Genomic DNA, 26285 nt, shown 5'->3' with positions numbered 1-26285 from the left:
CTCCCCTGGGGAAACTTCGATCTTTGCCAACAACCCTCTACCCTACCTGAACCCATTTCCCCACTTACACCAATACTCACATCTTCTACTGACCTGCACTAGAATTCGAGGGCAGTAACTGCAGCGCCAAGATGCCCTGACGAATCATACTGACCAGCCCAAGATCAGCTGTCACCATGGAGACGCCTACCTTCCGGCCCAAGGACTCCCCTGATTCTGGGGACTGGTCTTCTGCCTGGCCCAAAGGAATGGGATAGAGAGTAATGTTGTCCCATCTACAGCAAAATCAGATTTCCTGTCTTTCTCTTTGTCCCTCTTGTTTGGTGCAGGAGACTGAACCTAGGGCCTTGCATGTACCAGGCACATGGTCTGCCATTGATTTTATACCCAGCCCTCAAACCACAACTTAGAGCCCAGTACACCCAGGTCAGACAGGTGTAACCCTCAGTGCCCCAAGTACCCTACACTGAAGCAGAGTTCTGCTGTGTCCTCATGCCCAGTATGTGTTAAAATGTCGAGCCACAGATGGGACGGGAGCCAAGCACCAGACAAAGTTATCAGACTGTGCAGAAGCAGCCTCTCCACCTTTCGCTGAGAGGTCCACTCCACATTTCCCATCAGTGCTCTGAAGTATTACAGAACCAGTCAAACACGTGGCAGTCATCACACACTATATGCACAGCCACTTCGGCGGTCTCCAAAGTAAGAGGCAGGGCCCTCTGGCAAGCCAAACAGCTTTAAAAATGTTAAACAGAGATCAAAACTGCCCATGTTCACTTTCAGATCTCGGACTAGAGAAGTAGAAAAGACAAACAAAAAATCCTCACAGGCAAATGCCTTCATACTTTCTCCCAGTGTGCATCTGGGGTGTAGGGATTGGATCCCAGCAGGGAGCCTGCCTTGACTGTGCACAGCACTCCATCCTCGGTTCCTCTTTGCCCCTGCTCTTAGCTGTCCTCCCAATGGCCTCTGCCCACTTTCTCTCCCACTCACCTGGCTCTGGGGCTCATGCTGCTGCTGCAGCATGGTGGCCACCTTCTCCTCAAAGAGGCAGAGCTGCTCATACACCTGCTGCAGGAACGCCTCCCGCCGGGAAGGGTCCAAAAGGCAGCCTTGCACCAGAACCTGAGAAGCACAAGGGGAAGGCTGAGACGGGGTGGGCAGAGTACCAGACACCTCTCTTCTGCACATCCTCTATGCTAGGGAGTCCTGATTTCTCATCCAACATGCAACCAACGTTTAACTCTACATCCAGTTGCACCTCCTCCCACAGTCTGCTGCTGCACTCAGCCCAGGAGCACTGCAGCCCTGCTCAGGAGCACCTTAGTCTAGGATCACGGTGTCCCTATGCCTACAGTCCTCCGGCCTGGGTTCCCTCACCCCTTCCTCTATGGGGCGATAGGCTCTCCCTAGTGCCTTCCACGTTGGAATGCCATCTTCAAACTTCCACTTCCTGCCTGGCAAAGCCTTCGTACTCCAACCAATGTTCTTTTCTTCCTAAATGTCCTTCACAGACCAGCTATTCTAGGCCCTTTCTCTGCTTAAAGTTCAAAACCCTCACTCCCATTCCCTACCCTTTACCCCCTGTGAAGCTATATTCCTTCCTTTACCCTTAGTAGATCACTCCCCCTCTTCCTTAGGGAGAAAGCTGGCCAGCCACTAGGAACCCCACTGACCTAGAGGATGGCTACTCGCCACTTCTCTGACGTCACTGCCCTTGAAGGCTGCTCCAGATGCACACCCCTGTACACTTGTTCTCTCTTCCTCCAGATTCTTCCTGCTCTTCTTCCCAGGGCAATCTTGCCACTTCAGACCTTTTATGTCCCACTCACTCTCTGTGGGCCTTTCCTTCTTCTTCAACCACGGAGTCTCCTGCATACAGACCTGTAGTCCCCATAGTGACCCACAGGATCCCTTTTGCCATCACCCTTCCCTGACCTCCTGACAAATAACTCCTGCTTCTTCACTCCCTGTTCTTGACTGATTATGGGATTAGGGATGACCATTCTCCAGGTCTCGGAGATGGCAGAGAAGGAGAAATGTCAGGAATTGGAACCACATAAATACGAGAATGTGCTCCTACAGTTAGGACAATAGGAGACTGAAATGCATCAGGATAAAATAGTAAGTTTTCACAGTTGGAAGCTAGGGTACACACCTGTAATTCCAGCAGGAAGACAGAGGCAAGATGGATAAGAGTTTGAGGTTATCCTGGGCTACATACTGAGTACTGGGTTACCTTGGGCTGAGGCCTTATTCAAAAGATAACTCCACAAAAAAAGGCAGCTGTCATTAAAAATCATATTTTTTGACATAGAAGAATCCTCATATAAAAACATAGGATATGAACCATGCATTTGGAATGGACCTGATGTTTTTCTGTTCTTTTAGATGAAGAAAGGAGAATTAACCCACTTACTAGACAACAAAGAAACTCTACAAAACATGAACAATGCCTTTCGGAAGACTGAGGCAGATGGATCGTAAGGTCAAAGGTACAGAGTGACCTCAGAGCAAGCAAAATGGCAATCTAGCCAGATTCTATCTCAAAACACAGAGGATAGGGGTTGGGGATTTAGCTCAGTGGTAGAGCACTTGCCTAGCAAGTGCAAGGCCCTGGGTTCGGTCCCCAGCTCCAAAATAAAAAAAAATAAAAAATAAAAAAAAAAAGAAAAGAAAAGAAAACAAACAAACAAACAAACAAACAAAAAAACCAAAAAACAAAAAACCACAGAGGATAAAAAGCGAGCTGGGGCTATAATGAAAGGTTAGAGCACTTGTTTAGCGAGCATGAGGCCCAGTTGAATCCTTAATACTAAAGAAGACATAAATGAGCCAGGTAGGATGGCAGGCACATGTGTGTAATCTTAGCATTTGGAAAGCAGAGGCAGAGGCAGAAAGTAAGAGTGCCAGGCCAGTCAGGTCTGCTTAGCAAGATTCTACCTCAAAAAAACAAAACAACAACAACAAAAGATTCAGTTTAAATGTGGCTTTGTCTAAAAGAACTGTGTCACTGGTGGGTTTTATTGACTGTTCCTGACTGGTGTTCTCACAGTATCTGTGTCAGGACCTGTCAGTGCTTACTGTGCTCAGGTGGAATGATCTCATTTAATATCTGTCTGCTCTCGAAGCTCATGACTACTCCATCAGGACAGAGACAGTATCTGACTTATCTGTGCCCCAAGGACTCAGCCTGGGCATGGCAGAGGTCAGGCTCCTGCCATGTTTACCAAGAGGAATAATATTTAAGTAGTTACCTAACTACTATGTTCTTCTTGACTTGGCTATGGATTTTTGCAAAGCCAGTCCTCTTTCTGGAGATACAGCCTACAACCACCAGTTAGTGGCTGTGTCAGGAGACACCGAAACTCGGGCAGAGGGCTGACAGCCCTGCCTTGAGACCTGGCAGGTACCAACTGTTCTGTTGTATGTGTCAGAACTTTGGGTGCTGTTCTTGGCATCTAGCTCTTAAATGAATTCTGACTGTTGATGCTGGCACCATAGCCATGAGGGGCGGTTTCAATGAATTTAAGGTGCTTATGAGCAGATATGGGGGAACTGGGCCAATGCTTATCTAAGCCAAAAACAAGTATTTCAGTAACAGACTTGAACATTTTCCAAAAGGAAGGAGTACTTTGCGATAGGCTGCACTGCCAGTAGAGAAACCTTTTACTCACCTATGCAGTTAGCACAGGGCCTTCAGAAAATGACCCTTCTGTCTTTAACAGAAACTATGCTTCTGGGGATTGAAATAGCTCAAATGTCATAAAAGTATCCTAACAGACTATGTCCTAGACTATGGTCAGGAGTCACCACCACAGACAGCACTTCACAGAACGGAGTTACATGGGGGATTGGAGCAGGGGAGGAAGAGCGGGGGAAATGAAAGCAAAACAGACAGACAAGGGTCAGACACCGAAGGCATTTACAGGATGAGCAGAGAAGCATGTGTCTTAACTACCCGGCTATCCAGAGGTCTGCTAAGACCTGAGTGAGGAGCAGTCCTTTTCAAGGGGAGAGACTTTCAGGAGTAAGTATGATGCTGCTCTAGAAGCTGGCAGAGGCTAGGCTGGAGCTCAACTGATAAGATTGATAATTTGAGCATTCTTGTGTTGTGGTTTGCCTTGGAGTTACCTGTATTTTGATGCTAATTCCACTGCCCCAAGGACAGCTGCCTAGTCACGTATTCCGGAATCAGGTGACTTCACCAGAACCTCACCACTGAATTTGTAAAATACAGGTGAGGGGCAGGTACAGGGAGGAGGAGGAGAGAAGCCAAGGCAAGACAATGGAGGCTGACGTTAAGATTCTGCTCTGTAGGGGTTGGGGACTTAGCTCAGTGGTAGAGCGCTTGCCTAGGAAGTGCAAGGCCCTGGGTTCGGTCCCAGCCCCGAAAAAAAAGAACCAAAAAAAAAAAAAAAAAAAGATTCTTCTCTGTGGGGGTTGGGGATTTAGCTCAGTGGTAGAGCACTTGCCTAGCAAGCGCAAGGCCCTGGGTTCGGTCCCCAGCTCCGAAAAAAAAAAAAGGAAAAAAAAAAAAAAAAAAAAAAAAGATTCTGCTCTGTGTATTTACAGGTTGTTATTAATGTTCTCAAGGAATGGATGGTACCGGACTTTGTATGTGTAAGTGGGCAATTATATCTTACCAATTGGGTCAAAGATTATTGTGTTGTATGTTCTTTTATGTGATGGTTTGAGTGTAGGAAAGTGTGCGGTGGCAGGAGACACTGGGTCACCGCGGAGTTGGGATGTGTTTCCACCAAGATAACTAGCAGATATCTTGAGGCACTGTGGTGCGGACCTAGCGGGATAAAAGGCAACCATACTTTTTTATTTTTTATATTCTAACAACAACATTCTTGAAACCCTGGTGGCTTGCACCTGTAATCCAAGCCTTTGAGAAGTGGAAGTAGTGGGATCAGGAGTTCAAGGTCATCTTTGGCTACACAGCAAACTAAAGGTGAGCCCGGGCTACATGGAACTCTGAGGGGGAAGAGAGAGCTAGGGTAGGGAAACAGACAGCTAGATGGCTCAGCAGCAAAGCTGAGGAACAAACAGTGGAGACAGGATCAGGGCTTTCTGTCGACAGACTATCAGAGATTTAGTCTGCAGGTCCAAGCTTGGGGAGAAGATGCATTACCTGGTGGGACTGCAGGCCAATGATGGAGGAATAGGCCTGGATTGTTACATAGATCTCAGGCTGGAAGTCGATACAGGATCCAGGCACTCGAAAGGGCCGAAGCAGCCCACCCAGACAACGGGACAGGGCATGGAAAACTTCATCAAACAAGATCTCCCCTGTAGAATCATCCTGAAGGGAATGAAGAGAGAGCTCTCACAAGGGTGTCCAAAGCAGCTCTAAGCAGAGAACAGAAACAAGCAGGTCTCCAGGGTCAGCAGGATCTTCGACTGTGCCCCACAGACATGGGACAGGATCTGTCTTCCAATGCCCACCATCATTCACAGGTGTGTCTTTCCCCCACAAGGCTGAGATCAGTCCCATGTCTCCCAGATTCTCTCCTTCTCACCCCCACCCCATCGTTGTTACTATTTCCCTCAAACCACTTACCACAATGCCAGTAGATGGGCTGAGGTCCAGCTCGATAACAAAACGATACTGCCAAGCCAGGAAGGTGACTCGAGTAGAAGGCACAAGAAGAAATGGCCTTGGGACCACTGGTTCATCTGGCTGCCATCCAGGGGGCAAAACACTGAGGACTTCCAACTCCTGCTCAGATTGAAGCTGACAAGATGGAAGAGAAAGAAAGGGCTGTGGGCAGGGGGATGATGGCTCAGTGGTGCAGAAAGCTTATGCTCTCAGAAAACCCTCAGAACCGACTAACCTGGGCTCAGAGGGGCTCACAGAGACTGAACCAAGAATCAGGAAGCCTGTATGGGTCTGAGTTAAGCCCTTTGTATATATATATTAGCTGTGTAGCTTGGTCTTCCAGTGAGACTCCTAAATGGGAGCAGAGGCTGTGTCTCTGACTCTTGTTGCCTGTGTTTGGAATCCTTTCCCTCCTACTTGGTTGCCTTGTCCAGCCTTAATATGAGGGTTTGTGCCTAGTCTTATTGTAACTTGTTAGGCCGAGTTTGATGGGTGTCCCTGGGAGGCCTGCTCTTTCTGAAGGGAAATCGAGTAGGAATGGATCTGGATGAGAAGGGAGGCTTGGAGGAGGGACTAAGAGGAGAGGAAGGAGGGAAAACTGCAGTCAAGATGGAATATATGGTAAGAGTAAATTTTTTAAAAAGAAAAAAGGAGAAAGCAAGCAAGCTTGTGCTCTCGAAGAGGACCATGTGTCAGGAAGCTCACAATCACCTTTAACTCCAGCTCCAGGGCATCCAATGCCCTCCTCTGACCCACACACGTGATATACACTCACACAGGCACAGGCACAGGCACAGGCACATTAAAGTTAAAAGAAGAGGGAGGTTGAGCAGAGTTCCCTTTCTTCTCTGAATCCCAGTTTGGCCATGTAGTAGCTGTGAGACTACAGAAAAAGAACTTCACTTCTTTAAGCCTCAGTGTCCTCATCTGTAAAATGAACACAGTCCCAACAGCAACCTAAAGTGCTGCAGTGGGGTCCGAGGGAATCCTGCATCCAAAGTGCTCCCTAGAACCGAAGTGCTCCCTGGAACCGAAGTGCTCCCTAGAACTGAAGTGCTCCCTGGAACCGAAGTGCTCCCTAGAACTGAAGTGCTCCCTAGATCTTCCTTCTACATCCTCCACTGACCCTCCACTAGCTCTACGTTCACTCAACAACACACCCTTTGCCTCACTCGATAAAAAAAGAATGAACGAGGGCTGTAGAGATTGGCTGAGTAATTAAGGACACATTGCTCGGGCTGGAGAGATGGTTTAGTGGTTAAGAGCACTGACTGCTCTTCCAGAAGTCCTGAGTTCGATTCCCAGCAACCACACGGTGACTCACAACCATCTGTCATGGGATCCGACGATGCCCTCTTCTAGTGTGTCTGAAGACAGTGACAATGTACCCACATACACAAAATAAATAAATAAATCTTTAAAAAAAAAAAAAAAAAAAAAAAAGGACACATTGCTCTTCCTGAGGATGAGTTTGATTCCCAGCACCCACATAGCACCCACATCAGGCAGCTTACAACTGCCTGTAATCCCAGCTCCAGAGGGAGTTGACACACTTGTATGCACATATGCCTCCCCTTCCATGCCCACAAAATTAAAATAATAAAAAATAATAGTAATAAAAAGAATGGGGCTGGAGAGATGGCTCAGTGTTTAAGAGCACTGACTGCTCTTCCAGAGGTCCTGAGTTCAATTCCCAGCAACCACATGGTGGCTCACAAACATCTGTAATGAGATCCGATGTCCTCTTCTGGTGTGTCTGAAGACAGCTACAGTGTACTTATTAATAAGTAAATAAATCTTTAAAGAAAAAAGAATGAACAAACTTCCCTTAAGGAAACCCATTGCCCTTCCTAGCCTTAGAGCCTTAAAAGAGCGGTCCTTCTGGGTCAGGCCCTCACCTCCCACCAGTCATTAGGACGTACCAGGAACTCTTGGGGTATGGCCTGCACAGTTTGATGCAGATGATTAAGGAACCAAGCTAGGCGAACATTTCGGGAAATTCGGTAATCTTTCTTCATTAACAGAAACACCTGCCCAGCTTCTTCCACCTGATGAGAGAGACAAAAGAAGAGAGGTCTCTGAGCTCCCAGCATAAACACATCCCATGCACACAAGCTGCCCACAGTGAGGGGAAAGGCGGCAGGGGTGAATCTACCCCACTTAACTGCAGTAAACTTACCTTCCCACAGCATGTGGGTCCACAAACACTGTGTGAGTTTCTCCTGCAAACCACAAGCTCTCTGAGGCAGGAGAGGTGCTTTATCCTGTTTCTGTGCCCTTCCTTGTGCTTGGCAAACTGATTCATGTGAGACCCAGTAAGTCTCCAGTTTGCTACGTGAGCATCTGCCAGTTACTGCCTGTCTTGCCCACAGCAGACGCTGAAGAAACCTTCACTGAGGAAATGTAAGATTCCCGAGGGAATATTTCATATGCAGCTCCTGGGGCTACAGTCTCCACTCACACATCTGTCAATGTCAACAGCATCCTTACCTACCCTACCAATGGTGACTCTGTCCACACAGGAAGAAGCCTGTCATTTTGTCAATGTGGTAAATCTTTTTCTTTTTTTTTTTTTTTTTCGAGCTGGGGACCGAACCCAGGGCCTTGCACTTGCTAGGCAAGCGCCTACCACTGAGCTAAATCCCCAACCCCAATGTGGTAAATCTTAACAGGCTTGATGTCTTGGTCAGCAGCCTTTTTGACGCCCCCCCCCCCCAGGTTGTTCCACCCTTCCCAAGCCTGCATCCCCAGCGGACAAACTTGCCTACCATCCACAAAAACTGAATAATCACCGTACAAACTGAATAAGCATGCTCACGGCTAAGGACGTGGTTTTATAGTAGTAAAAAGAACGAACAAACTTCCCTTAAGGAAACCTATTGCCCCCTCAGCCTTAGAGCCTTAAGACAGAGGTCCTCTGAGCCAGGCCCTCAGCTCCCACCAGTCACTAGGATGTGACCCAAGGTGGGAGACAAGAGTAACCCGATCTGTCTAAGGTCTTAGGAGGATGGAGTAAAGATCCAGCAGAGCTTGCTGTGCTGCACGGCCCAGACGGAGGCAGACGCCGGCTACCAAACTCCTGAAGGCGCACTGAGGGCTCTAGAGCACTGAGCTGCAAAATGCACGGCTTCCATTTCTTTACTGGTCTCTTGCTTTCAAAACTGTTTGGAATTACTGCTTTCTCCCAGGCCCCGCTGAAGTCTGGTTCTCCTGTCAGTTCTTACAGAATCCCATCTTGAAACCAGGAATGTTTGCCTCGCTTTCTCAGAAAATTTCCTTTTATCTGATTCTTTGATGGGATCAGTTCCAAAACCTCCCATCTTAACAATTAAGATGTACTTCATCAGAGCCAGAACTGGCCTACTGTAATTTAAACAGGGGGAGTGTTTTCCAAAGTGGGATCCAAGCACCAGCTGCAACAGAATCTCCTGAGCTGGTTATTAAAATGCCTATTTGATTCCTGGGTACCATCAGAGACCAACTGAATTAAGAGCTGACAGAGCTCAAGAATCTACATTTTTAACCAGCTCCCCTGGGAATTTTTCCGTATTCCTGACTGAGAAATTTTTTAATGAGTTGTGTTTTGTGGCATTTGCATTCACGTGGAGCTTCAAGACCTCAATTCTAACCTCTCCAGAGTCTGACGTGCCTACCTTTTGAAGCAGGCGGTTTCATAAACAGGACAAAGCAGGCTCTTAGAGTCAGAGGCCTGGATTCTGACGTGTTCTAGTATATGTGATCTTGCAGGTTACCTAACTGCTTTCAATCTCTTTATTGTAATAGCCAGATAAGGATATCTTTGTAGGGATATTGCATCTAGAGAGGTGAGGAAGGACAATGATGTAGGAAGTCTATCACTGGTTATAATATTCACTGAGGCCTACGTACACTCGTGCCAAGACAGATAAAGCGATGCCAAGGCACTGTGTTGCTTCCCCCGACCCTCTGGAGTTTGCTCCCGCTTCTTCAAGACCAAGGACCAAATTATTCTCTGAGCTTTTTCTAAACCATGTGCTGTCTTCCCACAAAATAACGTCAGTACCTCTCTCCCCCAACTATGTGAAGCCTCTCTTCATTATAAACTTTAACTGCTCACATAACCTCCAGCTGAGCCTTCTTTACCCCCATCCCCGTCACAGCCCCCTCATCCACCACCACTATGGTAAAAGCAGCCACTCGAACGTTAAAGGCGCCTTGGGTCAAATGCTCGCTTCTTCATTCCTGAACAGGGATAACAAGAGTGACTATTGTCTGAGGACCGTATCTGTACTGGGTACTTAAGAGAGCTTAAACTTCTGCATTCCACCTAACTGCTTTCGGAAGAAGGTTAATTGCCCCACTAGTTTAACATTACACGTCCTCACTTGCTCCTCTGTGACACCTATCATAACCCAATGTCCCTTTAGTCCACGAAGCTAAGGAGTCTGTGTCTTACCCTCTGCATCCACCCTCACTCTCAACACAACCCCGGTTCCAGAGTAGCGCTTGCTTTTTCTCTCTCGGGAGCCTGACCCCTCCAAACGTCAACTTTTCTTCTTAGTATTCTGTTTCTATGCTATTCGTACACAGGGTAGAATGTGTGTAGTTGATCACACCTACGCCCCCACACACAGGTGTGTACTCATACATGATACCTACATGCGTACTTTGTGTGTGGACACACACAACCACACACATGTCATGGTGCACATGCGCAGGTCAGAGAACAACTTGTAGATCTAGAGCCAGAACACCTACTTGGGAGTTCTAGCCCTAATACTAACTGCACACAACTATGCTTCTTTTAATAGTCGCACCTCAGTTTCCTGAAAGGGGGGAATGATAAGTTTCCTTATAGGGTTGAAAGACCCGGGAGCAGTAAAGAGCTAAGAATGGTGGCTGGCACGCAGTAAGAACTCAACAAGTAGCCACTGCTATTTGTATCATCACACACACCCATCACCCTTCCCTCCTACAGGGCTATTCCTCTGGGCTCCTGGCTATTCTAGCCGAATCCAAGGTTTCGGTTCCTCCTCCAATCATCTAGTTTGGTTGGAATGAGTAGTCCCTAAGGTATCTCAGCATGGCATGACACCTCACCTGCTCTGACTTCAGCTGTCCACTCCATCCATAATAAATACTCCCAGATTCCCTGCTGGCGTCTGACTGTCAAAACATACATAGAAGGTTCTTTGCATTTAAGGGGGCGGGTGCCTCGTCTGCCTTTTCTGATTTACCTCGTGATCCCCAAGCTACATCGCAGGACTATTGTTTTTTATAAAGAAGGAAACGGGGCCTCCCCAGAATTAAGACTGCCAGAGGGTTGCAGGGCTCTGCCAAAAGCACGAATGCTAGAGCGAAATCCACTCATGCATTCCAATTGATGAGATACAATGACCCCCGCAATGTCGGTCAGTTTCAGGGTGGCGCAATGAAAATCCCAACCAATAACCAAAACATGGGTTTTATCAGAACCACGATCTCTAAGTCTGTGGGTGGGCGACAGGGATCAGGGTGGCATCTGAGTAAACAAAACAGTAACTGCCTCGAGGCTCCGGAGGGTCGAGGCTGCTGCATGCCTGCCCTCGGACCTCGGCCCCAAACCCGCTCATCCCTCACCTCTGGCTCGGGGCGCTCCGAGGCCATCACACTGCCCTCCCGCGCCGGCCGGGGCCAGGGAGGTCGCTCCACTCCTGACCTCTGACCCGGCTAGCAGGAACCGGAAGTTGTTGGGATGGACGCGTTCTGAGTTTTCTGATTGGTGAGCTCAGCAGGCTGTGCGAGGAACCGGAAGGGGAAGTGATTGCGCCAGCCGGGCCGCGGCTATGCAGGTGAGAAGCGGGTTGGGCCTTTGAGCCGTTGGCCTGAGGGTGGGCGGGCTGAGGACGCCGGGAGTTGGGTCTGTGAGTCGAGGGCAGAGGCCTGGGCTGTTTGAGGAAAGGCGGCAGAGCAAGAGAGGGTGAGGGTAGCTGCGGGAGGCTCGGAGATTGAGCCCGCTTACGCGAGAAGGTCGGAGGCCCGGGAAAGAAAGGCGGCCTTGATTGAGTGTGGGAAAGGGTCGAGTCGACATTTAGGAAGATTCGAGAAAGTAGTGGGCTGCCCCACGTCTCGATCTAGGCTGTTGGACACAGGCGTAATAAGGTTTCAGAAGGTTGAAGGGATTGTGGGCCTCCAAAGATGAAAACTAAGCTGTTTGTAATCCGAGGCTGTGGGTGGGACCCAGTGTCTAACTCCCTCAGTCACATAGTCAGGTTTGCAAATCAGCTTTGCATCATTCTTCCCGACTTGTACCCAGTTGCTAAGGGCGGAGAAGTGGAGTAAATAGTCCACCGATGGTCAAACGGAAACCCTGTGCCGGCTCAGAGTTTAAAATTGTCTAGCGTTCAGAAACAATGTGCAGATTTCCTCGCCTTTGTCTTTCATTACTCACTTGGTTATTTGCACCGGATAATCCTACACTGAGTCACCCGAGTTTCGTAAAGAGACACCGGAGTACTGGCACAAAGATACACGAGTGCACATTGACTCTGCAAAAAGATCGAAGCACCAAGTGCTATGGATAAACGGCCAAGTTGGGGACCGGGGAGGGGGATGTGCAGAGCTGGTATTCAGAGAAAGCCGTCTATAGAGGCAATGTGTGAGATTCTCCAGATTGTGTTGTTGACTGTCGCTACACTCACAAGTCAGAGGATGACTTGTACTGCATTTACTACAGAGGCACCCATGATATAATGAACTTGGGGAATTATTTATGACTGTGCAGATAGCACCCCTGCTATCATGGCAAACCTTTTAGAGATGTACTGACCTTTCTGGAAAAAAAAAAAAAAAAGTAGCAATGCCAACACCACAGAGGGACACAACAAGAGAGGGATTCTCCACCACCCAAGGAAAGCAGCATGTGGTAGTAAGCAGTAGTGTGGTAGGCAGAAAAGGGCTAGACCCACAAAGGAGATTGTGCTGAAACTTGAGCATTCTCTAGTTAACCCTACTACAGATCTAAGAGAGTGTTGCCTATGGAGAGAGGCAAGCGTTTTCAAGCTGAGAGAAGGGAATGGAATTGAGAAGATAAAGGGCTAAGCAAGTTCTAAGCCAATTTTGTTACAAAGACAATAAAATCATGTCACAAGCTGAAGAGAATTAAGTCTGGTGCAATGTTCTTATTGAAGGACCACAGTGTAGGAGGGTTATAGAGGAATCTGTTAGTAGGAGGACTGCAGGCCAGGTGAACAGGTTGAAAGGTCTAAGGGTGGATGCTATCTGTAACCCAAATACCAAGATAGAAAACAATTTAGCTTTTCTGTATGTGTCACTTGTATCTGAGTAACCAAACATACTGTTGATGCAGAGGGAGGAGAAGCAGCTCGAGGCATCATTAGATGCCCTGCTGAATCAAGTGGCTGATCTGAAGAATTCACTGGGGAGTTTCATTTACAAGTTGGAAAACGAGTATGACCGGCTGACCTGGTAAGGGCTGCCAGGGCCAGCTAGGGAGGGATCCACGGGTGGTGGGGCCAAGCCCCCTGGCTGACAGGACATCTCCAACGGTGTAACTAGCTATCAATTTGCAAATATCCTTTTTGATTTGGAAAGAATGAGGTTGCCCAACGCTGACAAGTATAGTTTGGCTTAAGGCCTCCCTGGCAAGGAAGTAGAAAAATGTCCAGTTTCTCAAACTAGGCTGTTTCTAGGTTTTCGTTCTGATGCTTTTGCTTGTTTGGTGAGGAGACATTTCCTCAGGGGAAGACCATTATAGCTGCATTCATGCTGGATCTTCTTCCACACATGTGGCTGGGCTGATATCCAACCTTCTGGAATGATGGTCTGTTTCTACATTAGGGAGGAGGCTTTACCCACTTACTACTGTGTAACCACAGTTCCTGTTTCTACTGCTCCCAATCCCGTGCAAACAATGGGTTGCCTTTTTCCTACATCTGTGTCAGAAATTGAAAGTGTTCCTCTTCCCCGATTCCATCATCTGTGCTAGCAAATCTAGTTCTTGCCTCTGTTAAGCATAAAGGTGTGAGACTTGTGGGTGAGTCTGAGTGTTCCAGCATTAGGGACTTTTAGAGATTACTTTGTAGGGAACAGTAATTCTGATGACTTCTTACCACCTCCAGGCCCTCTGTCCTGGACAGCTTTGCATTGCTCTCTGGGCAGTTGAACACTCTGAACAAGGTCTTAAAGCATGAGAAGACACCACTGTTCCGTAACCAGGTCATCATCCCTCTGGTGTTGTCCCCAGACCGAGATGAAGACCTCATGGTAAGGTACACAGTTGTTGACTGGGTCCTCTGTGTGGCTATGAAAAGTGAGGGCTGCTGTCTGGAAGACTTGCTTTTTTATTCTTCTGGAAGCAGGAGAATCACTTTTAAATAACGATGAGAAAATCAAGGCCTGAGCCACCAAGTCCATGACCTTTCTTTTCCAACATCTATGTCAGGCAAAAAGAAAAAGTTCGTCCTGCCTGCCCATGATTTTGTCTGTCCGGGTCTTTAAAATGTGGGCTGGGGGGGTTGGGGATTTAGCTCAGTGGTAGAGCACTTGCCTAGCAAGCGCAAGGCCCTGGGTTCGGTCCCCAGCTCCGAAAAAAAGAAAAAGAAAAAAAAAATGTGGGCTGGGAATTTGGCTCAGTAGGTAGAACAAATGCGAAATCCTGGGTCCCTAGAAAGGGGTGGAGGTGGAAATGAAGATTCGCAAAAGACCAAAACAAATAGCAACAAAGAGGCAGTTCCAGTGTGGTAGTGAGGGTGGGATTCGGTCTGTCCTAGTTCTGACAGAGTGAGTGGAAAGAGTGTCACAGAAAGCCACATCTCTGCCACAGGTGGGCTGTGAAAATGCATTCCCGATGGAAGGGAAGTGGGTTTGCATCAGCTCACTGGGATAGCACCAAAGGATCAATTCGATCTGTGTTACAGCGTCAGACTGAAGGACGAGTGCCTGTTTTCAGCCATGAGGTTGTCCCTGACCATCTGAGAACCAAGCCTGACCCTGAAGTCGAAGAGCAGGAGAAGCAGCTGACAACAGATGCTGCCAGAATTGGTGCTGATGCAGCTCAGGTTGGACCAAGTCACTGCTGTGCTACCTCATCCTCATCCTCCACAAGAAGCAAGACTTTACCGAGGCTGCGTAGTGGGCTGTGGGGTTGTCACAGCTAGGCTGCCTCTGCAAGAGCACAAGGAAGATGCTTCCCCGGAATCATTACTAATCACTACATCAATTCTTGTGTGTTACAGAAGCAGATCCAGAGCTTGAATAAAATGTGCTCAAACCTCTTAGAGAAAATCAGCAAAGAAGAACGAGAGTCAGAGAGCGGAGGTAAGAGGGGATGCAGCAGCACAGCGGGAGAGCTGTACAAGGTCACTGAAGAGGAATGGGGGTCTCCAACAGTGAAGGGAGGACATAAGAATGAGCTGCTGGGACTGGCAAGATGGCTCAGTGGGCAGAGGCGCCTGTTGCCAGGTCTGGCCTACGTTTGATCCCTGGACCGACCTACATGGTGGTGGGGAAGAACCAACAAGATGTCCTCTGACCACCAACATAAATAAGTAAAGGCGATTTTAACAGAGAAGAGTCTGCTCCTCTGAGCAGAGGCAGCCACCCTCTTGTCTTTCCCAGTAAACCTCCAATGTGAGCTTTGCTGTGCTGTGTCACTTTGTGGTGTTCCTTGGCTCCTGACCACCAGGATACCTTTCCTCTCAGAGTCATAACAGAGTGGTCCCATGACTTGTATAGGCTCTCATGGTGCCTGTGCTCCCCAGAGCCGCACTGGGGGCAGTAGGGGTGGGGTGGGGGAAGAAGAATGGACTGCTAAGAAAAGGGTCTGTATCCTGTTAGTATTTCCTGTTTAAGACTAAAGCACATAGAGGAAATACACAAAAGTTTAAGATAGGTTTGGGGACTTTTAACGTTTGCTGGGGCTAGGGGCAATTTTAGATGTTGCCGCAGTCAGAACCGTCAGAACTATAATGGGTTTAGTCCAGAGTTGGACACACACTTGAGGGTTTTGCTTTTGTTTTCCCTAGGTCTCCGGCCAAACAAGCAGACTTTCAACCCTGCAGACACCAATGCCTTAGTGGCAGCTGTTGCCTTTGGGAAGGGGCTTTCTAATTGGCGACCTTCAGGTAGCAGTGGTCCTGGCCAACCTGGCCAGCCGGGAGCTGGGACGATCCTCGCAGGAGCCTCAGGACTGCAGCAGGTTCAGATGGCAGGTGCTCCAAACCAGCAGCAGCCGATGCTCAGTGGCGTCCAGATGGCTCAAGCAGGCCAGCCAGGTGAGGTGACATGGACTGACACACAGGAGTGTGGGAATGAGCTAGATCATCTAAGCCTCCTTCATCCTCGCCCTCCCCTAAGACCAGAGGTTTGCCCTTTGTGCTGTCACTGAGAGCAGTTCAGAGCTCTGCAGCAGGTGGCCGGGCGTGAAGAAGGACCTTGAGTAGCAGACACTGGCGCTGCTGTTCACTTCCTTCTCAGACTCGTGTCTCACCCGTCCTGTTTATTCGGGGTGTCAGTGTGGGTCTCTTAGGTTAGAGAGGTTAGATCAAGAGCGTTGGGTAGATAATCACGGACTAACAAGCTGGCAGTTCTGCAGTCCTCCATGGATCCTTCCCTGCACCGAGCCCCTGCCCCTGGCCTCGGCTTCCTGCCTTCTCTCGTGCGCATTTCTGTTTACTGTGAGAGCACTCTGGTGGGGTTCATGGAGGCAGCTTCGAGCTCTGTGGGCAGCTGTCTAGGGAGAAGGACAACTGAGAACACAGTACTGCTTCCCTGTGACATTGAATGGCCCACGTGGCTTACCTGTCTTTTCTAGAAGTCCATTCTAGGTGAGAGGGCTTTTCAAACCCCTCCTCTCTTCTTTCAAATAATCCCCTTCTCCCTAGATATCTTCAGTCAGGGAACTGGCTGAAGAGCCACAACCTGTAATCTCTGTCACCCAGAGGCAGAGGCCGCAGAGGTTCTGAGACCCAAGAAACACAGGAAGGAATTTGAGAGGCTGCAGTTCTGATTTATTGTGAAAGTTTACCTTGCTTCATATATCTTTCTTTGTGTTATTTTTAGGGAAAATGCCAAGTGGAATAAAAACCAACATCAAGTCAGCTTCAATGCATCCCTACCAGCGGTGAGTGTGGACGGCAGCCTCCACTCTCAGGTGATCTGTGCTGAGTTGAGCAATGAAATTATCTTTTGCTCAAGGCTTATTTAGATGGGCACAATAAAAGACGCAGGCTTTCAGCAAGAGACAGATCTCAGCTCCACTGTGAATAGCCATGGAACTTGGGAAAATGACCTATTTTTTCCTGAGCCGTGTTCTTGTCTGTAAATGGTGATGATAATACCTACCTCATAGGGTTGTTGTGAGGATTGAAATGGGAGAATGAATGTAAGACACTTAGCACGGTATACAAAATACTGGGTCTTGAATAAATAATAGTTTCCTACTTTTCAACCCTGCCATTCCTTGTCCTACACACAGAGCTTACTTGATTTGGTTCAGCTCCATGGCAACAGTGAACTAATAGACACAGGATCAAGTAATCCAGGACCATGGCGGCCTGTATGTTTCAGAAGCACACTGCCTCTGCAGGCCTTCTTGCCCAGGTTTCATCCTGCTGGCCCTAAAAGCCACAGGTAAAGAGGTTTCTGAGGATGCTGTGCACTTATAGGTCTGATGAAGCCAGCACAGCTTTCACCTGGGAAATAGGTAAAAGTGCCCATCTTTTACCCTCCTCTGCTCTAAAGATGTCTAGGGACCAGCAGGTGAGAGACCTCTTAAGAAGTGACCCCACCCTGTCAGGCAGCAGCAAATACATCACTGTCTTCCTCCTTGGAGGGTAACTGTGCTTCACTGATGTTTGTGGGGGTTCATTTGTCCACACAGTAACTACTCCCCATCTCTGACCTCTTGCATCTCACCAAACGTGTGGCTCAGATAAGATCTGGATTGAAAGTGGGAAGGGCGATAGCCCCATTCATCTTGCCTGCTTTTGTAGAGTTGACCAACAGTGGATTTTTGGACAGCCAACCATGTTGCCTTTCTCAGCGTTCTTTTCTGAGCAAGGGCAAGGGCAGGGATTGAGTTAGCAGAAGTGGGCCAAAGTGTTTCTTTGTTCAATAAAGATATTTAAATTGATGTTCACTGGCTCATGGCTGTCTGACTGAAATTTATGAGCTATCTACCAGGTAATTCTAATTTGTTCTCCTTAAAGTAGTCCCTAATCTTTAATTTTCTTTAATTTAAAAACCCTAAGACTTCCAGCTGCACTGTTTGTGTTCTCTTGTGTTACACACTAGGACTTTGGCCTTTGGTCTGTCAGACAGCGTTCTACCAGGCTGTGGCAGCAAAGGCCTGGAAAAGTGGTCCTCTGGTGCTGGTCTGTGAAGACATAAATGGTATTGACAGAGCTAATAAACCACAGCACACCGCACCAGGGGAGTCCTGCCGTGTGCTCTGAGGCAATGCCAAACCTTTCCCCAACTTCAATGAGCTGGCCCATCAGCCCATCCAGGTGTTTATCTCCTCATCTCTTCCCTTCCCACTAAATGTCAGAGCTAACCAAGTACTGAGTAGAGCGCTAGCTGGGCTCTTCAGACTCTGGAAAATTCAGGTGACTGCTCTTCTTACCCCACCTGTCACCCATCCTGAGAGTCTTTGCTGTCCCAGCTGAACCGACTTCATTCCCACCATACTATTGAAATGGGCTCCCTGCCCTCCTAGTACAGGATCACCTTCTTGCTGCAGGAGGAGCACATTCAGGCCCTCACCTACATCCCGTGCCCTTAAGCAAACACTGCAGTGGTGGGAGGCACCCACACCTCTCTCAGTCACTCTGGTAGTTGTCATTTCCACCACCTCCTCCTCTAGAACTTTAGCATACAAATCTGGTCGTCTCCCACTTTGGGGCTCATATACCATTTGGCCCCACATTGGAAAAGAATGTCTGGAACCCCTACTCCTTGGAGTATGTGGAGTTGTATGTGGAGTTGAGTGAAAGAGAGAACTGCTCACTTGCTCAGATTTGGGGTTTGTAAAATGATGACTTGCACTACTCCAACATTCCTATTTCTGACCGTCTTCTGCTTGGGTACTGTACTTTTTACTACATTTGGGACCCTTGGACAAGGGGATTAGATGGACAAAGCTCTTTTCCATTATCTTCCGGGTTTGTTTCTGGGGTGGAGAAAGCAAGTGTGAAACTTGGAGTGCTTCCACAGTGGTTCATCCCACTGAAGGTGGGAGCTTATGGAATCAATGTCAAATCCAACAGAGGTTGCCCAAGACCTCTTCACTCTAGTACTGTCCTGAGGCTGGGATTCAGTCATTACTGATTGCCCTGGTCACCCTGTTCTTTTTCTTCCAGCGTGAATTGCTGCCCTACTTAGCTGACTCACAGCACTCAACTGTACCTTTGGGGACAACAGCTAAGATAGGTAGGTTGTAGCCAAATGTTCCTTGTAGCTCTGTGGAGTGCTAGCACTGGGTACAGGCTAGAGAGGATGGGATTGCCCACCTCTTACTCTGCTGCTAAGAGGAAGAAGCTGAACTCTGCAGGAATGCCCCAATGTGAGGCTGAGCCCTTTCCCGCCCCCTCCACACCTCCCCCAAGCAGCTGGAAACAACCTCCCCCTTTGTCTGAGTTTCTTGTACAGAATAATCCTCCTTCTGGACAATGTATTCTCTGTGTCCTGTGGACACAGGAGCCGTGTGAGCTGATCCCAGCACTAGGCAGGACGGAGGCTGAATCCTTCCAAACGCCCACCCTGGTCAGCTCCTGGTGAATGTCCAGTGTAACTACTAAGGGTTGGACATTTTCTCCTACACGCTCCAGATTTTAGTGGCAGGAGAGCCTTTTGTGCTTTAGCCCCGGCCAGTTCCATGAGCAGGAGATAATATTTCCTTTTCTGGTCTGCCCTGAGCACTTAAGCATCAGCCTGCAGAAGTTTGATATGTTTCTGTCCTCAACGTCTAGAATGTACAGGGGATAGTGCTTGGGAAATGGTGGGAGCAGGAAGTAACTTGTCTGGCAGGCCATGGTGCTCTCTCAGGTCACACATATATCACTGTGTACTCTACTCCACAGGACAAACTTCTCATTAGCAATATGTCTCTCTTGTTCCTGACTCCCATGTGCCACTGAGGCAGAGTCTGGGTTCCTCTAATGTGATCTCTTGTTAAGCGTCACGTGCCTTCAGAATGTGACTTGGGTACATATGTCACAATCTCCTGACAAACATGTCTCCTCTGGACAAGGTCCTCTGGACATGTATGGAAAGATTGTTTTCAGTCCAGAACATTACACCTTGTATGATTCTGATCTCTCCGCCTATTTGGCCCATAGTTCCCATAGGTTCTGGATGTCCAGACCCAGTCATTCTTCCTGCTTTCTAGTTTTCCTGGGACTAATCTAGGCCAGGCATATGGAAGCATCCTAAACTACACCCCCGTATGATAGTAGCTTTACATACTGAACCAAATACACACCACCCCGAGTGGCTCCCCTCTACTTCCTGCCTCTCTACTGACACTCTTGCTCTCACCATAATTCCCTGGTGTCTGGTCCTTCAGATTGCTGGGTTTTGCCCACACCCCCATGGAGGCCATCTTTTATTCTTTACGCTAATTTAATTTCTCTGGAGTACACCTGTTTTCATAGCCTGGCTAATCTGTTTTAAGAATCTTCCATGGTAGGCTCTGATCTTATGTTACCTAGCCTCTCCACAGCACTTAGCAACATTAACCATCTCCTTCAAGTCTCTCCGCGCATTGGCTTCTGCAGCAGCTCTCCTGCCTTCCCACCTCACTGGCTATTTCTTCTCAGCCGCTTTTGGATTTCTGAACTTGTCACCTTGGTTGCTGTTACTCTCGGCTTATCCATTTCCCCGTCTTAAGCTACCTACCTTCTATATGACCACCATTTTTTGGTGTACAACTCAAACCCGTTTGTTTTTGGCCCAGATCTCTGCTGAATTATAGGTTGCTGTTTGGATGTCTCTGTTCCATATGACTTACAGTTGCCACAGGTTCCAGCTGTCCAAATCCAGTCTTCTCTCTCCACGCTTCTTCTTCCTCTAGTTTTCCTGGGTATTGATTACCTAAGCCCCATAGTTTAGGGAGCACCCTAAACTCTGTCTCCCACATGTTCTCATGTGGGAGAAATAGACCTCTCCTAGAACCAGTCCAATACCTGACAGTTTGTCTCCCCGACACCCAATCCATCTGTACTCAGTTGAGCCTCTGAGCTTGCTCTAGTGAAAATATTATTCAGACAGACTCCCTGCCTCTACACCTTTGACACTGCAGCTTTCCTACCCAAAGTCTGCTAGATCTTAATAGAATACAGATCATTCCTATTACTCCCGGACTTAAAGTCTGTTTGACAGTTCACTCCCTGTATTTCTTATATTTTTGGTTGTGAGCCTAGCCTTTAACGGCTGAACCATCTCTCCAGCTGCTCCCTGTATTTCTTAGACTAGGCTTCACACTTCTAGGAGGTTGGTAGGGACAGTATTCCAGGCATAAAAGCTATAGGATAAAATCATTCTGGGATTATCATTTCACTTGAGGGTAATTTAAAATGAAATGCAAATACTGCGTGTGTGTGTGTGTGTGTGTGTGTGTGTGTGTGTGTGTGTGCATGTAAGAGAAGGGGGCTGAGAACTGAGACAGATGCAGTAGGAATTGTATCCAGAGTCTCTGTGCATGATAGGCAAGTGTTCTGTACGAACTTCTATGTTCTGTGTGGAGCTCAGAGCCTGTGTCTGTGATAGGCAAGTGTTCTGTACGAACTTCTATGTTCTGTGTGGAGCTCAGAGCCTGTGTCTATGATAGGCAAGTGTTCTGTACGAACTTCTATGTTCTGTGTGGAGCTCAGACCCTGTGTCTGTGATAGGCAAGTGTTCTGTATGGCACTCCATTCCCATATCACTTTTTACTTTTATTTTGAGGCAAGGTCGCACCAAGTTGCCCAGAATACCCTTCAGTTTCCAGCCGAAGCTCCAGCTCTGAACTTCGGATCCTCCTGCCTCAACCTCCCAATAACCTGGGATTACCAACCTGTGCTAGCAGACCCAGCTACAGAGCCATTATTAGGAGCAAAAAGTTTTCAAGGACATGTGGGCTGAAGGGCTTCACACTCAGCTGGCAGACTCCCTGAGGCTCTTTTAAAAGTAGCTCTCGGGGTTGGGGGATTTAGCTCAGCGGTAGAGCGGCTTGCCTAGGAAGTGCAAGGCCCTGGGTTCGGTCCCCAGCTCCAAAAAAGAACCAAAAAAAAAAAAAAAATTAAAGTAGCTCTCATTTTGTGGAAAGACAAGTGAGATTCTTTGACCCAGTTGCCTGCCTTCTGGCTTATCTACTGTATTGATTTGCTATCTACCTCATTTCAAAAGCCATACAAATTGTCTAGTGTGACCAATCTTTTAAGCCTCCATTTTTCTACTATGAATTATCATTCTGTCTAATAGCTAACCATAATTTTTTTGGGAGAGGGTATTAAACACTGTCTCATCCAACCTATGTTGGTCTAAAACTCTTGGCAATCCTCCTACCTGAGCCTCCTAAAATAATGTATGTATATGAGTGCTCTATCTGCATGATGAAAAAGGGCATCAGATTCCATTATAGATGGTTGTGAGCCACCATGTAGTTGCTGGGATTTGAACTCAGGACCTCTAGAAGGGCAATCAGTGCTCTTAACCACTGAGCCTTCTCTCCAGGCCGCAAATCAACTTTTAAAATTGGGCTTCCTTGTCACTTCTCTGTGAGGCTTTCCAGTATCCCAGCCTGTCCACAACTCAATGCCACGGCCATCTAGAAAAGTCAGGTACCTCTTATGCTCCATCTCTGTACCATGTACAAATGTTCTAGCCTTGAACTGTCAGAGTTTGACCACAGTCTTCTGCCTGAGAACTATATGGTCTTTGGGAAGATAGTGTATTTCTGGTATCCCATAGCATGCGGCCCATCATAAACACCACCTACGGAAGTGTTACTATTATTTCTATTATGATTTCATTTTTGTAGTGGCAGTATGAAGTAACTGAGGTTCATAGTGGTGCATGCCAATAATTATAGCACTCAGGAGGCAGAGGCAGGAGGATTGCTGCAAGTTCAAGACTGTCTTAAATGAACAAACAAATAACTACAAATACACACAAACATCAATCTCTGTGTGTGGGTGTGTGTGTGTGGGTGTGTGTGTGTATTTGTAGTGTCATCCTGTTTGGATTTAAATTCTAGCCTAGATAGATGCTTTCTAGCCATGTGATGCTGGGTCATCAAAATATTTGTGCCCCAGTTCCTTATTCCTGTGGATATTCTAGAGGGTTCAAAACAGTGCCTGACAATAGGAGAACGTTGGTCCGTCCATCTTAGCTATCCCTAGTTAGAAATCTGCTCCCAGTAGTTACTTGAATAAATGATCGACTGGTTCCTCTAAGAGGCCATAAACTCCTCCTGCTGCCACTCCTGTGCATATGCCTCAGAGCTGCCCTGAAAGGCACCCAGTGAATGGGTTTCATTCCCAGGGTTTCCCTAGCAACAGCACAGAACTAGCAATGCTGTGAGTCAGTTTTGTATCTAGTTTTGTGACATTTCCCCCTGTCAGATGTTGCCTATGCTCTCTCTTAAGCCCCATTTTGGTCTTCCATTGTATCATAAACAAACTCTCTCACCTAAGAGTTTCTTTTTCATGGTTTCTGAATGGTACCTCTTTTTTGTCTGAACCAGCTAACAACTCAGCTTCACAGACTTCTACCCTTAGAGGGGGCCTCCAGCCCTCAGATTCTCTTCCATGCAGCTGTAATAAACCCTCACCTCAATGGTCTGTGCTTACAAAGCACAGATCCAGCTGGGGTGAATCACTGCATCAGAGCCAGAGCGCCATAGTCAGGTGCTTGCCTCTCCCTTCGTATGGGCCACTGTTTGTTCAGACCTTGGTTTATGCATCCTCAACCAGTCTCAGCCCTTTAGCTGTGAACGCTGTCGGCTGTAGCCGTCAGGCCATTGCGTAGATGCTGGCCCATGGCTTAAGTGCTATGCGCACTCAGAACATCATCCTCCTTCCTGTCTCTAGTCTTCATTCATTCAGTGAACAATTCATCCTTGCAGTTCTGCTGCAAGTGTTGCTGGTCCTGAAAAGTTTTTAGTGTGTCCTCCCTGGACCCCTGACACAATTCCATTAAGGCAATTTTAATTTTTACTGGCGTTTATTCTTTATAAGTTCAAATTGTAGCATAGACACTTCACCTTGTATAAGCTTAGACACATTATTTCACTTTCAAGAACCTCACTTGCCACCTCCATGATACTTTCAGCCAAGCACATGTAAGTTTAACCCTTTAAGGAGATAGAACTTTTTATAGGCTACAGTTGAAGCTTCTTGCAAGTGCATCCTTCCAGCAAACAGCACTCAAATGCTGCTGTTCTCTTATTCTCTCTCCTAAGAAGTCAGTTTACTAAGTAGACCGATTTGATTGCAACATTGTAATTAAGCTAGTTGAACTTAAAGGGAGAAAGAGGTGTGGGGGACTTAACTCAGTGGGTAAAGTGGGCAGAGTGCAAGCTGTGACTGTACAAGGATCTGACATGCTCAGTCACGTGTAATACCAAGGTTGGGAGCCGGACACAGGAAGGTCCCCGAATCTTGCTAGTCAGGCAGTTTAGTGGTTCAGTGAGCTCCGGGTTCAGTGAGATACCCTTTTCAAAGAGTAAGGTAGAAGCTCAGTGGTTAAGAGCACTTGTTGATTTTGCAGAGGAGCTGGGATGGGTTCCTGGTATCCACATAGCATTTCACAACTATCTGTAACTCTAGTCCCAGGAGGTACACATACATGTAGAAGCAAAACACTCACACTAAAAAGCCAAAGAGAAGACCCCAGACATTGGCCTCTTGCCTTCATGTGTGTGCACCCATAGGACCATGCACCCACACATGTGCATACACGTGTATACATACAAACCCACAAAAGGTGGGTCCTGTCCATGGCCTGTATGTAGTTTTTAGATGCCTTAGGGCCTCCAAGTTTGTTCCCTTCCTGTGTATCTCTCCATTCTGCTTCACTAGGATTCATCTCATGGAAGGGCTCTGGGTTTGCTGAATTAAATGCTACTAGGAGCTTGGATTTGGGGGAGGAAGGTGTTGGAGAAGGCATAGGAATAGTTGGGAAGAAATGGCCTTGAGAGAAGTGAAAGCAGGGACAGCCCAAACTAGAGCGGCCACTGCATGCTTTATGTGGTGCCACCTCTACAGAGAGACCCCCGGGTCTCATCCTTTCTTCTGAATCCACAGTACTCAATTTCGAATTCAGATTGCCTGAGATGTGTGCCTTCTCACATCAGCCTTGGGACGTCCCAAGGCAAATTCATTGTTCTCTGTCCTTCCATCCACGTTACAGAGCTTGTATCAGGCCTTGGTTCTCACTGTTCTCTCTGCTGTTGGTTCCTGCTCTGCTGGGATTTCATTCTTATCCAGCTTGTGGGTTCCATTCCTCAGTTTGTCAGCCTGCTCTGATCTGGTTTTCTTTCCCTCTCACCTCCAAGGCCTTCCATGTAGCTTCCCTGTAGATCCACTGTCCCATTTATGTCTACTCTCCTAACCTAAGCATCACTGGGATCCAGGAGTGCTTGTATATGCCTATAGTTTAGCACTCAGGATGCTGAGGCAGGAAAATAGGGAATTCCAGGCTAGCCTGAGCTATAAAGTGAAATCCTGCCTTTAAAGGGGGGTGGGACAGCACCAGCCTCAGTTGGTAAAGTACTTGCTACTCAAACAGAACTTGGGGATGATTCCTGGCACCAATGGGAAAGATAGGTGCTGCTAACTTACACATACACTCACACATACATACAACACACACACACACACACACACACACACACACACACACACACACACACACACACCCCTACCTTTATAAAAAGAAAATAAGACAAAACCCATAAATCCAAATCTCTGATGAATGCCACCACCTGGCTTGGTCCCCAGGAGTAGAGCCATCTTCTGTGCCTAGGAAGCCCGCCCGATGCCTGCCATCAGTTTACCAGACTTTTTATCATTTCCTAAAACCTCTCATCCTGCTGCTGCTCCTGCTCAGGGAGTACCTCACCTGCTGCTGAAGGGAAAATAGCCTCCTTTACTAAACTCTGTAAATGTCATCCCAACCTACGGACAGACTTCATTTCTACACATCTCAGCCTGTGAGGTGTTTTCCTTAGCCCAAAGCCAGTCTATGTGTGTGTTTCTGGTGGGTCCTATTGTCTCTTTCCATACAGCCTATAAACAAGTTCCAGCCCTTTCCTATTGAAAACAACCACTAGTGTTGGTTTAGAAGTGAGAGGCAGGCACTGAGTCTAAAAGCTCCCCCAGGTGATTCCTGTATGCATTCAAGGCCAAAATGTATAAACAGAGGCTGGGTATGGTCACACGTGCCTGTAATCCAAGCACTGAGGAGACAGAGACAGGAAGATCTAGAATTTGAGAGCAGCCTGGGCTGCATAGTGAGATCTTCTCTTGAAGTACACACAGGCGAGCATACATTGGGAGGGTTGGGGGAGCCTGGGGTGGCTCTCTGAGCTGGACCCATACTTAAGAGTTTCCAACACCTGCCACATCTTTTGCTTTGAGGTCATTACATTGCTTCTGTGTATCTCACCCTTACTGCTAGAAGGTGTTTTTGAGTGTCCCGTATCATTTCTGAAACT

General features: G+C 47.6%; 2 protein-coding genes across 2 annotated transcripts in view; one reads left to right on the top strand and one right to left on the bottom strand.

Moving 5' to 3' along the window:
• Positions 1-11291, bottom strand: part of Szt2 (SZT2 subunit of KICSTOR complex) — a 46104-nt gene extending 34813 nt beyond the window's left edge. Inside the window, exons 1-6 of the mRNA XM_032899240.1 lie at positions 11207-11291; positions 7531-7656; positions 5570-5743; positions 5141-5311; positions 994-1125; positions 94-235 (exon numbers count right to left, since the gene is read on the bottom strand). Of these exons, the coding sequence (XP_032755131.1) occupies positions 94-235; positions 994-1125; positions 5141-5311; positions 5570-5743; positions 7531-7656; positions 11207-11233 (772 nt within the window). The 5' untranslated portion in view covers positions 11234-11291. The remainder of the gene's footprint in view (positions 1-93; positions 236-993; positions 1126-5140; positions 5312-5569; positions 5744-7530; positions 7657-11206) is intronic.
• A 73-nt stretch (positions 11292-11364) lies between these two features.
• Med8 (mediator complex subunit 8) lies at positions 11365-17036 on the top strand. Its single transcript, XM_032899234.1, has 7 exons — positions 11365-11418; positions 12936-13054; positions 13708-13852; positions 14506-14646; positions 14824-14905; positions 15613-15861; positions 16649-17036. The coding sequence occupies exons 1-7, from the start codon at positions 11413-11415 to the stop codon at positions 16711-16713; spliced, it is 807 nt and encodes a 268-aa protein (XP_032755125.1). The 5' UTR covers positions 11365-11412; the 3' UTR covers positions 16714-17036.
• Positions 17037-26285: the final 9249 nt, after the last annotated feature.

The sequence above is a fragment of the Rattus rattus genome, chromosome 1 (assembly GCF_011064425.1).
Source record: "Rattus rattus isolate New Zealand chromosome 1, Rrattus_CSIRO_v1, whole genome shotgun sequence".
NCBI classification, from domain to species: domain Eukaryota; kingdom Metazoa; phylum Chordata; class Mammalia; order Rodentia; family Muridae; genus Rattus; species Rattus rattus.
Note: the sequence above shows the minus strand (reverse complement) of the source record. Positions and strands in the feature narration are given on the sequence as shown.